The sequence below is a fragment of the Choloepus didactylus genome, chromosome 5, assembly GCF_015220235.1.
Source record: "Choloepus didactylus isolate mChoDid1 chromosome 5, mChoDid1.pri, whole genome shotgun sequence".
Taxonomy (NCBI): Eukaryota; Metazoa; Chordata; class Mammalia; order Pilosa; family Megalonychidae; genus Choloepus; species Choloepus didactylus.
This window is the reverse complement of record NC_051311.1, coordinates 97,508,848-97,526,414: the sequence shown is the minus strand read 5'-3', so window position 1 is coordinate 97,526,414 and position 17,567 is coordinate 97,508,848. Positions and strand designations below refer to the sequence as shown.

Here is a 17,567-nt window from a genome sequence, read left to right as displayed (position 1 = left end):
TAATAGAGAATAACCGAGGTACTTATTAAACAGACAATGCAAATTTTACAAAATAAATATAAATATGATTTAAATTTCTGTATTAACAAAATAAATATATGAGAAACCTCAAAATCCAGAGGGTTTAAACAGTGTATGGATGAGGCATTCTGTCTATGGATATTAATTCATTGAATGGCAGGTTCCAAATGTCCCTTTTCATTATGGATGAGTAGTAATTATTAAATCATTTTTTTTATATTTAAAATTGAACAAGAAAAATACCTGTGGTCAAACTATGGACTGCTGAAGAAGATATATAGAATAGTGTGTGTGTGTGTGTGTAAATATATATATATATATATATATATATGTATATATATATGTATATATATATATATGTATGTATATATTTTTTAAGTATTTGCAACTATATTAAATTATTGGCTAAATAATCATCTGAAATTTTTCTGAAATTCTGGTTCTTAAAAGAAATATAGCTGATATCCAATCATTAATGTTGATTATTTTCTCAAAATTTAAACCTTTAAAGTATATAAAACATTCCAAAGGAAAATGAATTCTCTTTTGCCACATTTAGAACCTTACATGGTTATGTAAAGAAAATACTACCATTAATACTTAATTGAAAAATTACAGACAGTTGAGATATGTAAAATCCTACTTCTTGACTTAGCATTTGCTTGGGATTTAAAATAAAGCAATCATTAGTCATTGAAATAGATGCCTTTTTTTTAGTGTTTGCCAAGTTGTGAAGTAAACACATTTTTAATTTAACCATATTCATTATTCTCAATACCTTATACTTAAAATCTCCAAATGATACAGCCATATCTCTGTATCAATAATTCCATATTCTGTGTGGAGAAAGACATTTAAAAACGAAGACTTAAATGAAACTATTATTTGTAATTGTGGATTTGTGAGGCTATTTACATCTTAAACATTGTTTTGCTGCAGTAATTGCTAGCATGGACTTTTCTGGAAAATAACCTTAGCCAGAGCAAAATAAACATTGATTAAAAATAGAGTCAGATTCCGCCAAAATAATTGCTTTAGTCAGTACTCGTATTACTTGTGGTTTTATGGTTGAGAAAAATGAAACACCAGAATTTTTTGGTTGAATTGGCTAACATGATGAGAAATATGTTAAATTAGTCCTACTTACATTACAATTTATGAAGTTTTTCTTGTTTTCTACTATCATTTAGGCCAGAGCTATACTGAAAAAAAATATTCTACTTATGCATAGAAACTTTTATTTCATTTGAGTTTATGTTATCTGGGGCAGTATTTTGCTTTTGTTTTTTTAAAGGGAAGAAATTGCTAGAACTCTTAAGTAATGCCACTGGTGTCAACAGAGATAGCCAAAAGGAAGTAGAGCAGGAAGGGCAGTACTTACTCATTTGCACTGTTATGTAGTTGGTGCTTTCACTTGGTTTCTTGAGCAGGTGGACTTGGTTTCCACCCATGCAGCTTGACTTTGCACTAGGAACACATAAAATAGTCTTAGAACTCTGGCAGTTTGAAAGTAAATATGACCTCAAAGTTGAGCTTGCATGAAATAATTTTTATGGGGGGGTATGGCAACAAATTTTTCAATCATTTTTCTTAGATAAGATGGCCCCCTAGTTGTTTTGCAGAGGCACTTTTTTCCCATTCTCCCCATAGGCGAGAATCCAACAGGAGGCCAACCTACTGTTATAAACAGGAAGGCAGAGAGTAATGAGGACGATTTTAACTTCCTAAATTTACTGCTATCAATCTATCTTAAAGTATGACCAGTTAGTATGTACAGGAAACAAGTTAAAATTTGTAGGACAAAAAGGCACTTAGAGATAACTATGGGTCAGAAGACAGGGATTCCAGACCCACATTTGACATTTTCTGTTTTGGGTAAGTCCCTTAAACTTTTGTGAGCTTTGTTCTTCTCTCTGCAAGTATCTCTCTGCAAGTATCAAAAGAGATCCTATGTGTTAAAGTACTGTATAAATAATAACACAATGCATTTGATATCTCAGATCTATCACAGGACATGTTTAATTCCCAGTCCAAGAATAACTTGTGCTATTTTTCAAAACTTAACATTAGTCCTGGTGATTTTTTCTCACTAAGCCTGCAGCTGTAATTCTCTCATCACTTTGCCACAAACATAACATAGTACTTCATGTTTCTGTACCATTTTATGTTATTTTGCCCCTTTATAACTTATGCCACTGTCATCGATCCTTCAAGATCCAACTAAAGCCTAGTGTCTTCTAAAAAGCCATCATTGCTAAAATACCTGGAATTTTAAGAATAGAGAAAATTATCTATAAATTTGCTACTCAAAGTGTGGCCCATGGACCAGTAGCATCTTCAATCCCTGGGAGCTTGTTATTAATTCCCTAGCTTCCACCCACTGAATCACTATTTACCCTTTAACAAAATCTCAAGGCAATTTTCATATACATTGAAGTTTAGGGAAGCATTGATCTAAACCAGACATAAACTAAACTAAACATACTAAATATACTCATTCTGGAAAGCAGTCCTCCTATTGAATCATCACCTGTTTCATATGTTTAGCTATCTTTCCTTAAGAAAATTAAAAATCCTTAAATCCATGAAAAGTGCCCATAATATAGCTTCTTAGAAAAGAAATACAGTCACTCTCATAAGAAATGAATATACTATTACAAACCACATTTGATAAAGAAAAAACAGATATATTTTGTTTCCTGATTACTACAAGAGCTTAGAAATTGTACACATGGATATTTATCTCTTAAGTGAGACAGTAGTACTCTATTCTACTCTGTCGTTCAATTCAAAAGAGCAAACAACAGTGATAAATGCCATGTAATTTTTTATGAAATTACTCAAACTTGGATACTTTTTTAAAGAAGGAACTAAATAAATCTGTTCAAATGGAAAGCTGAAATGTGATGATGCATAACCTTTGTTAAGAATTTCTACGTGAAAATGACCTTGGCTAACCCTAGCACTTCTATCGCTGTGCTCTTGAATCCCTCTCATTTACAGTTCAGGTGCTTATTGACTCAGCATCAAATGAGAGGAAGCTGAATCGGCCCCTTGTCTTAATTCATGGATTAAGCTACATGAAAGAAGTAGAAGACTCAAGTCAATTTGTGTCATGTTTCAGAAAGTTAATGCTTATTAGATTATAAAACTCAGAGGTTCATAAAGTGATGATTCTAATTATTATGTCCCAAATTACTACAAATAGCTCATTAGACTAGTTCTTGATGGATAAAACTGAACATTGATATCTTTCTTCACTACAGCTAAAGTTAGAGAATCAGTAATTACAAGATACAAATGATGTGTTTGGGGAAGTTTGCTGGATTCATAGGAAAGCCAAGCAATGATTTATTCCACAGGATGCCTGTTATGCTACAAATCAACCTGTCCAGTTGAGAAGTCTCATTTTCAGCTAGTTGATGCGATTCCAAGTTTTCAGTGTGACATTTGGGGCTAACCAGAAGAGAACTGTTAATTAACCTCACAGAACCATCAGTAAGATCCTGCGTAATTAGATCATCTTATACCTTTTAAAAGAGTGGCTATAAGGAGTTCAATAGCAGGTCACCTTCTAGCCTAAGCTAAATAACAATGTAAGCCCATCCAGCCTGCTCGATATGGATGTTTACTAACAGAAGGAGCTATGATTTGTTCTTTAAAAATATCTGTGTTCTTTGAATGGTACAAGATTTCAAACCAAAATCAGTTTCTTAGATTTACTTAGGTTTAACCATAAGAGTGTGGCATATATTCAATTTAAATTGTTTAATTCTCATGTATGCTTTTGGAAGGGAAGGACACAAGTTGAGAGAGGATAACTATTCTGACATCATAGACACTGAGATCCCTGCATTTTAGACAGGCAAGGGAAATGTCCCCAAAGCGTTGAATTTATATTTCCAGTTTCTTTTATCTTTCTTACAGTTATTGAAAAACTAGATGGTCAGCATTTACATTCAGGGTAATCTGACCCTATAATAAATCTAGACAATCCTAATTACAAAAATCCCATTTAATCCTATTTAAATCCTATTTAATCTGAAGAATTCTGCAGGAAATATTATGTGCCATTATTAAGAACATTAGTACCTTATTTAAAATTAGAAAGCTGTGTGGAGTTTTCTAAAAATTTCTTTGCCAAACACTTGATTTACTGTTCTTAAATAGAACAGTGGTATTCTTGATTTTGCTGTCAGAAGCAATTAACATGCCATACTTTAATTTTATTAGTTGAATGCATGACCTGCAATGGGGAAAGTTATCGAGGTCCTATGGATCATACAGAATCAGGCAAGATTTGTCAGCGCTGGGATCATCAGACACCACACCGGCACAAATTCTTGCCAGAAAGGTAAAATACCGTTGAATTATGCTTCTAGCAATTCTTTCAAATTATCTGTTATTTGCTGTGTGACAAACTGCCATGGGATTTTTCTTTGCATGATGTTTTCCCAATAGAGCATGAACTTAATATTTAGAACTCCCCTGAATGTTCAGGATTCTTCTGACAGAGTTGCTGGAGCTATTATATTGGAGGAGGAAGTCTTGGGGCAAAATGATTCACATTGAGGCATATGAGAAAATGCTGGTTACATCTTCAACTGGTCCTGACTGACCAGATTAAAAGTCCCTGAAATCAGGATGGTTCTGAACACAGGACCATCATTGAAGTGCAGAGGTGGAGCACTGACAGATGCCTCCTCTATCTCTTCTACAGCACATAAATGACAAGGGCCCATTCAGTAGTGACTACTTTGACAGGCCTGAGCTGTGGGAGGCTGCGTTATAGCTAAATGCAAGTCAATCTCCTTCTAGAGCAATGTCTTCAGTGACACAGGTACTGTGATCACATGTATAACACCATAACATAAGTTATGCCAGTACCAAGGGAAATGAAATGCAGAGCAAACGATTATCTGGTTGCTTCATCCTGGTGTATTTCAAAATTTCCAATATAGAATGCCAATCTGGAGAAGTCAGGCAACCAATTCTATTTTTTTTAAACCCAAGTAGGTTTTCAGCTTACATAGTTTATATGTATATATAAATCTCCCTTTGCCTGTTCATTTCACATTAAATTTTTTAGTTGAAAAAAAGAAAAAAAAAAGAAGTTCCTTTATTTTTATTATACAGACTTAAAATATAGATAATTACACAAATCCATTCCCATCTTCCTTTGGCAATTGCTGGTACTTAAGTGTTTTTCTTCTTTTTCTGTGCCTTTTTTATTCTTTTAAGTAAAATTAAAATTATATAAACCTTTTTTTTTTTTTAATATGTCTCTTCTCTTTTAAGTGAGAGCAGAGGGGATATGGTAGCAATTAAAATCAGGTCACCAATTCAAGACTCTGTTAATACAAAGGGAAGGGGGTGGAGAAAGTGTTGTGATGGAGTTTGTCTTTTGCTCTGGTGGAGGTGAGGGCATGACCTAGAAAAGCTCTATTTCCAAAATTGAGCTATCATTAGTACAGAGCTATTGAAATCTAACTTTAAGCTTGAACTTAAAGCCTGCCCTAGAAGATCTGTTTTCTTGATGAGCATTCTATAAGAGGTCATGTTTGTATAATCTGCCCTTAATTGGGATCTATGAGAAGAGGATTCAACTTGAGACCTCAACTGGTGGTCATGCATCAAATAGACCTAATTTGTTACCTTATACTTAGGGGAAAATGTAAGTTAATAGATTTTGTAATCAATAATTAGCTGTCCTTTTTTAAGATGATACATAGAAAACCTCTTCTTTCCGCAGCTAGTAGTACCCAGCCTAAGTGAAAAGCTATTTTGTGAGGTGAGGGCTGGGTGGCGTTCCCAGGCAGATTTACATGACACTTTTCTTGGTGTGGTTTGCAGATATCCCGACAAGGGCTTTGATGATAATTATTGCCGCAATCCTGATGGCAAGCCGAGGCCATGGTGCTATACTCTTGACCCTGACACCCCCTGGGAATACTGTGCAATTAAAATGTGTGGTAAGTTAGGGTCAAATTTATTGCTTCCTTTTCCTCTCACAGACTGAATCTAAGCAGGCGATTATTAGTGAGACAGGTTAACAACTATTTTACTTTAATAGCTTTAATGCTAGCAGGTTTTAATATTTTAAGAATGTGTTACATAATCCTACCCAAGCTTTTGACTTTACAGAGAGCTATTATTTTGAAAGAGATAAATACGCACATGCACAGATACACACAATGCATTTATAATTATGGTAAAGGCCTAAACTACCTAATGTTATCAAGAGGGAGAAAAAGATCAGGGAATATGTGCATCATCACAACGTCATTATTATAGTAAAAGTTGGGACCTGATTATCTTACCCTGCAATCCTTTACTTTTCTGTTACATACATTTCTTCCTCAGACACATAACAAGAGCTGATGATTTGATTATGATCATGAACCTCTTCTGGTGAATGACAGAAGCTGCCATGAAGAATAGTGTCTAATAGAAGCTTCTCAAAGATGACTTCATCTCTACTAGCTGCCTATCTCTCTGTTCTTATATGCAGCCTGCATATAGGTTCAGCCTGCCTTTTTTAACAGTCCTACAATCCTTTTCTGTATACTGGCTGCAAAGCCTTACCAAATCCTCTGGATTTATTTTAAAAAGCTCCCTTTTTCACTTGCTTTGTAGTATTACTTTAAATCTGAATACTTGGGTCCTCTTCTCCATGGCTAACTCACCTATTTTTTTCCTCTTCTCTGAAATAATACTGGATAACCACTGGATATAGAAATGTTATTTCCATGACCACTGGTCTTATTGCTTCAACTGGAGTCTAAAATGCTTTATAAGCAGTAGAATTGCATAAGTTTACCAAGGTGTAATACAGTTACAAGTTGACTTGATATTAAAGCCATATATAGATAGATATATAAAGATAAATAATCTACATAAGATTAGGTATCACACCCCAGAATGATAAAATATATAGTTATTAGGCATGAATTAGTATGCATAGATTTCCCCATAGCAGCATGATGGGGATATTCCTCTGAATAAATCTAAAACAATATTATCCGTGCTGATACTGCTAAGATAAAACCCTCTCCGATTAGACTGGCTTTAAAAAAAGGAAACATTTTGGACAATTCATAGAAAGCCCATAGGAAGGGGATTTGCCTGGCATATGTGAAATAACTGTAGAATCTGGAAGCCTTTCAGAGTGGAACATAATGTTCCAGAGAAATTGAATCATCTGTTTTGTCCTTTAAAATAAAAGATGAATCCTCTGACGGTGTTGCTCTGCATAGGTTGGTTGATTTCCCCTTTGACCCTTATCTTTTTAATCTTTCCATTATTCTAGACCATTTAGGTACAATAAACCAACTGTCTCCCTTCACTATTAATGTGTTTTTTGGTACTCTTATAAATCTTCTCTGGAGTAAGACCAATAAAAAACCAAATGTTGCTGTCCTCTTCAGTTCCAAATCAATCCTTAGGCTGCTTTTAAAGAAGACTGGAAGAGGAAAGAAATACAATAAGTAAATCTCACATCCTCCTGACTAGTAGACAGGATTTTTTTTTCTCTTCTGTCCAAAGAGGAATTGGCTAATTATAGAAATAACATACAGTAATTGTGATGGGTTTATTAAAGTGAGGTGGCACTTATAGGATATTAATTCTAAGAAAATGGTGGTAGAATTTGTGAGCCAAACCTATATCATTCAGATTTAAAGAAATCTTCTGATCCTTGGGAATATTTTAGAAATAGTTAAAACAGGACAGCATTTTGTTTTGAAATGCAGTATATTCAAAAATGAAAGATCCCACACATCTATTAAAAGTAATGAAATGAAGGTTCACATTCTGGAAAGCATAAGAGATGATGTTCTATAAATATTCTTAAAAATGTCTTATACATACAGGGAATCCCATAACACAAATTGAAAAAGTTGGTGGGGGTTTCAAATGTGTATAGTTTTCTATTGCTGCATGATAACGTACCAAAAGCTTATTTGTTTAAACAAAACACTTTTATTATCTCATATTTTCTGTTGATCAGGAGTTGAGACATAATTCAGGTGGGTCCTCTGCTCGGGACCTCAGAAGGCCTGCAGTCTCATCTGAAATGCCAAGTCTCCTTACTTAATGGCTTTTGGCAGAATTCAGTTTCTTGTGTGGCAGGATGAGACTCTCAGGTCCTAGAAATTGCCTGCTGTTCTCTGCCACATGGCAAGATGGTAGTTTGCTTCTTCAAAGCCAACCGGAAAATGTCTCTGTTGCCCTGAGTCTTTGATCTGTAGACCCTCTTTTAAAGGGCTTGTTTGATTAGATCAAGTGCATCCGGGATAATTTTCTGTTTTATCAACATAAAATAACTGATAATAACTGACTAGGGAGTTTACATCTTTCTGCAAGATCTTTTCAGCTTTGTCATATAACATAACCAAATTGCAGGAGTGACTATCCCACTCTATTTAAAAGTCCCACCCATAATCAAGAGGAGGGTATTATACAGAGTGTGTACATGAGCAGGTGGGAATCTTGGGAGCCCTCTTAGAATTATGACTGTCACACAAATGTTTACATGCACTGGTTCTAACAGATAACTGACCACTGTTTATCTGTATCATTAGAGTCCTGGACCTGCTTTTTGGTAATCTCTCAGTCCCAAATATCATTCTTAAATATGGTTGAAGAAGGGACAGAATTGAGGAATGTGCACTTACCCTTTCTAAGAGTGAAGAGGGATTTTGAAGCCCTTGCTTTATTACCTAATAACTGTATTAGAAAAATAATAATTTCCACTCTTTATTTAATACCTACTATGTGTCAGATAGGTACTTGACATGCATTATCATTAATCCCCATACCAGCTCTACAAGATAGCTGTAATTAGAACAGTGAGGAAGGGTGTAGAGGCATGAATTGGTAGTGCAATATTACAGAATTCAGGAAATGGTAAGTAGATTGGTATGTGTGGAACATGGGGTGAAAATAGAGAAATGGAGATCCAGAAAATGAGGTTGATATGAAGCAGATCAAGTTGGATTCAAGATTAGTACATCCAGTTGCCATGAGCAGCACTGAAAATTTAAGCAGGGAGAGTGGTTTTATTTGATTTGTGATCTAGAATAGTGGTCTTCAAAGTAGTGTCTGAAACGTAGGGGAACACAAGACCTCTCCTAGGGGTCAGTGAGCATGGATAGTTTAAGGGGCCCAAGTTCCAGCGTGTCCATATGAATTTTTTCTCAAAGTCCTCTGCCTGAGATTCACTGTTTCCAAAGGAATCAAGTAAGCTCAATGTTCCTACTCCCTCATTCCCACATTCATAACCACCCATCTACTTTACTAAAAAAGGGAGGATTTCTCATCCTTCCTGAATTTTACTGTGGTGCATTGTTCCAAGGATGTAAACCTCTTGGACACTAAAAAGAGAGAGCTTTGAATACACATGCTGCTCATGTATATATATATATAGATAGATAGATAGACAGATAGATATAGATAGATAGAGATATAGATATATAATGTATAGAAATATAAAAATAATATATATAGTATTTATATTCTAATATATAAAATATTAGAATCTTATGGTCACAATAAATTGAAAAAATAATTTCAATAAATCTTTTTGTTTCAGAGAAGTAGTATGGAATGAGGAAAAAAAAGACTCTCAAACATAAAGTTCAATACTTTAGCATAATATTCTGTGGATAAAATGAATGGAAAATTGAATTCAATTTGTAATTATAAATTTGATTAAGTATTATTTTTACAGAAATAAGGTATCAAACTGCTATGGCATTTAGAGTCCATTAGATAATTTAAAAGAGTGATATAAAATTTTTTTTTAAGAAATGTCAGTAGTTAAAATAGGCTAGAAATCACATCCTTTGCAACTATGTAAACTACCATAAAAAGTTAAGTTGCCAACTTAAATATGAATAATTTTTAAGAATTCTTGAGGTTGCAGGAGCAAAAAACAATTGAAGACCACTGATCTAGCAGAATTAATATATATTCAGAGTAACCAGCATGGAGGGGACTAAGGAAGGAGGCAAGGGATACAATAAGAGCTAATTGCAACAGGCCAGTGAGAAATAAAGAGTGTGAACTAAGGCAGTAAACAGTGAGAATGGCAGTATCTATCAAGTTATTGCATGGATGATGCATGTACAAGAAAGGTATTAATTTGAAGAGAAAAAGAATGAATTCAGTTTTGCTTATGTTGAGATGCAGGAGCTTGGTATCTGTTCTCATCACATATCCAAGCTCAGTCTTCTCTAGGATGTCATAGAAAATCATAAGTAAACAAAAGCCTTGGGCATAGAGGTAATCTTTTAAGTGTATAGAGAAAACAAAGAGGATTGTTTTCCCCTTTCTAAGTAGGATTCATTCAACAAATATTAACTGAGTATCTATTCCAAGTCAAATATTTTCTAGATGTTGGGAATATAGAAGTGTACAAAACAGACCAAAATGAAGGATAAAATTTAAATTTCAGAGATTTAGCATCAATTAGTAAAGCAAGAGTTGACACTGCTTTGATACAGTGGGATATTCTCAACTTTCAGAAGCTAAGTTTCTGAATACAGTTTATTTTATTTGTTCAAAAGCTGAATGAGCCACAAATTTGTTCTTGCCATTTTGCTTCCAACCTTTTCTCTTACAATCACTGTATCACTGATTATGAAGGATGAATACTCATTGTCTTATAAATGTGCGCCAGGGTATTTAGGGACAGACCTTTTCAGTTTCCCTCCACACTATGGTTGTCAGAAGGTGATCTCTAAATGCCAAATGGCAGCAGCCTACAAATACCTTAGCTATAGAACTTAACAGAATACCACACCCGTGGAACTTTAAGACATTGCAAATGTACAACTAGACTGGAAGTCCTGTATAGTGCCTGAATCAAGTACTTATTTTCATACAATTTTCCCCTCTAATAACTTTTCCTAATCTGAATAATGTTTTGGTCTGTAGATTAGTACATCAGTTTTCAGAGAAAAATGAAAATATTTCTTGGGACTAATTGTATATTTCTGAAGTGAACTTCAAAAGCTTTGTAGCAATTAAAAAGGTTTCTTATGATTGATGTCTCTTACAAAATCTCATTGATTATGTAGGTCAGTTGCAGACACCTCTACACTCTTTAACATTATTGAGAATCCTAAATAGCTTGTGTGTATGTGAGCTGTATCAATTAATATTTAAATTTAAATTGAAAAAGTAAAACATGTTTACTAATTCATTTAAAAATAATGATAAAATGATTGGATGATAATAAATATAACATTTTAATGAAAAATAACTGTATTTTCCAGAAAAAAAATGAGTGACATTGCTTTAAACTTTTTTTCCAATTTATTTTTAATGACTGTCTTTCTTAATGGAAGACAGCTGTGTTCTCACCTTTGCTTCTGCAATCAATCTTTAGTGATATCCTATCTCACATGGCTTCTGGATACTCCACTGTACACTTGTGAGACTATAAAAAGTAAATGAGACCTTGGCATATGATCACTCTTTGAGAACAACTTTTTGCTACGTGTCAGAACATGTGAGGCTTATGTGGTCCCTTTAGAATGCATTAACTAGGAGGTACTTGTTGGCCATTCCCACTGGTCCCCACCTCTCAGGATCAGCAGCTCACTCAGTTTAAAACTCTTCTATCATCAATGCCTTTTTCCTTCTTTTTCTTCATTTCTTCTGTAGGATGGCCTATTTTCCTTCTGAAACACTCTTTCTCATGATTGGTGAAACCATTTAACAGTTTAAAATCCAAAAGCCTAGAGTCGTCTGGGATATGACCCTCTCCTCCACTCATCACATTTGATCCATCACTAAGACCTGTCCATTTTATTTTCTTCTTACCTCTCAAGTCTGACCATTTCATTCCACCACCGCCATTAATTCCCCTATCCAAGAGAGGATCATTTTTTATCTGGAATATTTGAAAGACCTTCTTAGTGGAATCATAACCATACGCACTATTGTTCACCTCTAATCCCTTTACCACATCACAAGCCGAATTAGGTTTTCAAAAATCTGATTGTATCATCTTCTGTTGCCAGCACATGCACACATACACATACACACAATAATCAAAACCCCTCAATGATTTCCTTTGATCTTAAGATAAAGACAAAACAAACCTGTGTGTACTACTGCATTTCTCTCCATGCACTCAGTTCCAGCCATAGTGGCTTTCTTCCTGTCCCTCCCGTGCTCTCTCTCATTGCAGATTCTTTACTCCTTCTATCCCCTTTGCCTCGAAATGTTTTTTTTCCCCCTTCACCACTTAGTTTAACAACTACTCATTGTTAAAATCTCAACCAAATTATCATTTCCTCAGGAAAGTCTTTCTTTGACCTCCTTGACTTGTTCAAACACTTTATTAAATGTTCATAGCACCATATGTTTCTCTTTCCACTCATTTTGCAGAGTTTGTTTTTTTACACTTATTTTTGAAATTATTTGGTTTAATAGCTCTCTCTACCAAAATTGGTAAGCACTACAAGAAAAAAGACCATATTGCTTTTTTTTAAATCTCCTAGTGCTTTGGACATTGGCTGGCACATAGTAGGTGTTCAACCAATATTTGTTGAATGATTGAATGTTTCAAGAAAGTGGTGGTTTTTCATTTTCTTTTTGTCTCCTAGTATTTTTCTATGCTTCTTTATTTTCATATGAAAACCTGGCTTTTCTTCAGATGTTATCAACCAGGCACATTTGCTTCATCTTTTCTTCCCTTCACATAACCCAAGTATGGTCCTCAGGTTTCACGCTTTCCTGGGCTAGTTATGCTCATTTGTTGTTGGTCACTGTGAAGGCTTTTTTTTTTTTTTCTTTAAAACCATCAATATAGGCAAGTCTTGTTACATTTTACCTTATTTTTTCTCTCTTCTTCCTTTTCCATCTTATTTTTAAGTTTCTAGAGACTTATTTTCTACAGCCATTTTAGAAGTGTTACCTAGGCAGATCTTTGCTAGCCAAGGTTTCTATTAAAGGCACTTTGCCTTTTGTTACAATTATACAGAATCCTTCCTCTTAGTAGCCTATGAGCATAGGTATCATTTAAGAGCATATCTAATATTTTAAAATTCAGGGTGTTTGTTGAGAAAACAATTTTAGCAAATTATTTTCTTTCTTAAAGAAAGCTGATAGTCTCCAAATTTTATTAATTCATCCAAGTCCAGGACAGATATTCATAGAAATAAAGTTTTATTGTATCTTGGGTCCAGAAGAAAACAATGCTATCAATAGTCCTTCTCAAGGGAAAACTCTTGCACTTGGAGGTTTTTTTCCCAAGTCATCTAAGGAATAGGACTATGGAATTGAAGACCTTTCATGAAAGTCTGTTCTCCTGAGCATTTTGTACCAGAAAAGGCTTGGATAAAATCCAGGAGAAAGTTATAGATACGAATCCTGGCTTCACATGGAAAGCAAACATGCAAGCAATTTGAAGTTTGTACTTTGGAGGCCTTTACTACTTTCCCACATCAATTTTAAACCAAGAATCTCTTTAAATTTATGAGTCCCATTCTGCCCTTTGTGGCCCAAAGAGCACAAGTACTGTTGATGGGAGAATAGCTTTATCACTGTTCTCAATCTCCGGGGACCAACATAAAATAAATCCTAGGTTTCAGTTGCTCTTCAGTAGCTGTTGTAAGAAGTGGGTTGGGTTGAACTACTCCAAAGGATAATCAGGTACTTGCTCGCTGACCTATAAAGCAACTTGTTCTTATGCAGAGGAAAAAGAACACCAGCAGGTTGTCATCACTGGGAAATCTGGATTGATTTATTTAATTTTGGACTGTCAATGTAAAAATTTACTTATCAACTATGTAAAGCTTACAGAGCCCTGGGTGCGGCACACAGTAATATATGTCTACACTCAGTGTCTCCAGCTGCCATTCACGTGCTTCTGTCCATGCTGTGTGCCTTCTCTGCAAGGCTTTGGCAAGCCCTTCCCAGAGAAAATGGATCAGATTTGTTATTAATGATCTGATTCTCCGTGTCTCTGGGGGCAAGCAGTCTGTCGAGAATGAGATAAAACTCAATGCCATTTTCCTCTAAAAATGAGTCAAACCTTTAAACTCCCTGCCAGGTATTACAGGAATTAGGTCACATCACATCCACACCAACAAATTGAAATTAGTGTTCCAAGAGCCATCCATTGTAATTGATCATGCTCTAGCAGTACAGTAAAAAATTTCAGTTGCAAATGTTATTTTCCTTAAAGTATTTCCAAACAGAAAACGTTGTGTCAATCATCAAAGGAAAACATTCCTTCCCTCGTAGGCCACTAAGGCTCATATAAATATCTTTGCGTCTGTTTCCAAAGAATGACCGCCACTGACACCTCTGGAAAACGTTAATTTGTGCAGAATTCTCTGAAGAGTTTCTGGTATTTTCAATGTGAGCCTGATAGACATACTTGTAAAAATATTTGTGTATGTGGAGATGTAGTATATTAAAAACATGTTGCTTTGGCCAAACTTGATGAGCTTTGCTTGACTATTGGAGACAATAAAAAACCTTCCCTTACTCAGGTTCCATGTTAAAGCATTAGGTCCAATGGAAGTGCTTTCCCAATTTTTAATAGCCCTTTCCAAATCAATTGGTGTGAAATATTTGCTTTGTTTTGCATCAGGTTTTGATGTTTATGCAGTAGGGCAGCAGGGGTGTCTATTTTGTAACAGTTTGGTAATAATTCACTTTGTTTGAATAGTAAATATGTGAACAGCAGAGATCAAACATTTGTATCCCAGTTAAATGGTCTATGGGCAAATCATTCATCATGGTCCTCATCAGATAATATTTATTAAACAGCTTCATGAAGGTCTCATCATAACTCTTATTTATTGATGGAAACTATTTTGTTAACTTGTACTGGTATATCTATTTTTTTCTCTATATTATTTATTCTGTGCATTCCCATGAGAAGCATATACAATATTTGTGTAATATGTTTATAAGGTCACTTCTAGCAGTTGAATGCCAAATGGGATAAATAAAGATGAATTGATTTCAAAGAATACTTTTTAGTTAAAGAAAAATACTAGCTAAACATTGCTCATTTGTAGTTAAAATAAAGAGAAATATTTCTGCAGAATTAAAACACACACAATTGCCAAGTTGTTTGTGGTTATATATTTTAAAGTTACAGATGCTCATTAAAATATAAAACAACAAATAATAATGTTATTATTTAGATTCTTTATATCTTGATGAAGCCTAATAAAAAGTTATATTTACTCTGTGGAAATTTCATTTTTATTATTTTGCTGTAATTCTTTATACTTTCTGTGATTTGGGAAATTCCAAAAGGTTTTACTTCTTTACATACAATTTTGAATCTACTAATAATTTAAAATTAAAAAAAAAATTTTAGCCACTTTAGCTCTTATTTAGTTTTTAGTTAATATTTACTGACTCTAAGATAAACTTGTATCAAAGGTTTTAAACTTACTAATGAAAGTTAAGGGAAAAAAACTGTCCAATGTAATATTTCAAAGTTTATTATATAATTTTATTTATAGGTTTTATAATTACTGTTCTTGAAAAGTAAAAGATTCTTTAATTAACTCTCTTTAGGAACTAGTTGAGATGCAGAGTTAGCACCAATATTTCAAGTATCTGAACTTGACACTGAAATTCTATGTGGATAAAGTGGCAGTGAAATATTTTCCTCAATACTTTTACATAAATGGTCTTTTTTGACATAGAGTTTATATAATATGGATCTTGCTTTTCACAGATGCTCCTAAAATTTGGAGATTCTGCCCTCAATTTAGCAGAATATTTATTTCTCTTTAGCTTTTGAATTTTATCATTCCTCTTAATACTACTTGAGGTTAATGTGGTTGATAATAGTTTCTCATTGCATTTTCCAGATAATAATTTCCTAATGAATTATGATAAGTTTAGTTTACTTTAATAATCTTTTTTAAAATGAGAATTGAATTTGAACTTGTTTTTTAATTTAAGGCTCCATGTATTATTACATATTTTTACTGATGGATCATTTCTGTAAGAGCTTCACTTTAAAAACTTTAAGAAAAATTGCTTTGAATTTCTAGTTGCTCATGTCTAATGACACACTTGAGAAATGCTCCTGATACTTGACCTTACACTGACACTACAGGCAGAATGCTTTACTATTTATTTCACAGCCAGACAGGTATATCTTTACCATGTGAAACTAGCTACCTTCACATAGTAGAGGAATCCCTTTGAACCTGCCTTCTTATTTAGAAATTCTATTAAATCATGACCAAACAAATCCCTAACCAAGTCTGAATAGCCTATTCCTTTAATTTTTTTTTGTTTTGTTTTCAGTGTTTTAATTGGTATTTAGCAAATCATGCTAGTATCCAAGGAACAGAGTGTGTTGTTCTCTGATGGGCTGAGCTTTTAGCTGGGGTGTCACTTGAGAAGCTATGGGCCCATAAGAGCCAAAAGTGATCCTGACTGACACAGGGACTCAGCAAGATTCTATCTGTAGGTTACATGTTTTCAGTACCAGAGTGGTGCTTGAGAAGAATGGTTCAGGATTTAACAAAGAAAATAAAACATGCATATTAGGAGGAAAGGGAAAAAAGTTGAGCTACCCAGGACCTCAGTGAAGCTGTGCCTTCAGCTGAAGTTTGCTTGGATTGGCTGCCCTAAATTTGACCTTCCTCCCTTCTTCAGGCTCCGAGTCTTTATGTAGGATGCAAGTTTGCTGCAAAGGAACGTGTGCCCAAAAAGGGGGCAATCAAAACTTTCCTTTTTAAAATGTTAAATGATTGATTGATTCCTGGGGATATTTATTTTTTATTCTTTCCCATCAGAGTTTTATAACTAGATATGAAATATGTCACTATGAGCTTGAAATTTTTTTTACCTGTTTTGGAGTTATCATCCTTAAAGACTCCCCTGCATGCTGTCTCCCCAAATCAATTAACAGAATTCAGTCAGAGATACAGTAGTTTAATGAATGGGGCATTTGACTTGATGAAATATAGTTCCTCAGGGCCTATTAAATTCATCTTATTTTATATTTCATCAAAGATCATTAGGTAGTATTAAAATCATAAAGAATTTGAGTAAACAGCACCAAGTTTTTCTATACAAGTCATTTCTCCCAGTTCAATAATTTTTGTTCTTCCAGAATCAATATACTGTAGGATTGAATTCTCTATGCTATGTGTCAATTGCCTTTTGTGGTTCAGTCTCTGGACATTTTTTTCATTTGAATTTGGATTTCTTTTTAATTAAGGATAATTTTGAGCCACATTTCTAATCCCTAAAGTAAATACACAAGAAATTGAAAGACATTTTTAAATGAGCTGAAATAAAGTTATTCAAAGGGCACTTTGTGTTTCTCTGCATGTACGACATATCACAGTGGTTGGAGTGGCCATTAATGTGACCCGCCCCCTTTCTACCAAGTCGAAACTAGCTTGTACTTAGTTTGCATGGAACTCAATTAAATAAAACATACAGCCCTGTAAATTATTTGCTATTTGTAAGAGATAAATAAATTTAAATGAAATTCAGGAACTTAAAAAAAAAATTATACTAGCCTCTTAAGGCATATTTGA

At 34.2% G+C, this 17,567-nt stretch overlaps 1 protein-coding gene across 4 annotated transcripts in view; it reads left to right on the top strand.

The window, feature by feature from the left end:
- HGF (hepatocyte growth factor) overlaps positions 1 to 17,567 on the top strand; it is a 75,049-nt gene that overhangs the window by 20,569 nt on the left and 36,913 nt on the right. For all 4 annotated transcript variants that reach the window (XR_005217007.1, XM_037836523.1, XM_037836524.1 and 1 more), the window contains 2 exons: positions 4,255 to 4,375; positions 5,875 to 5,993. Coding sequence is in view for 3 of the 4 variants with exons in the window: in XM_037836523.1 (XP_037692451.1) it covers positions 4,255 to 4,375; positions 5,875 to 5,993 (240 nt within the window). In the remaining variant the exon portion in view is untranslated. The remainder of the gene's footprint in view (positions 1 to 4,254; positions 4,376 to 5,874; positions 5,994 to 17,567) is intronic.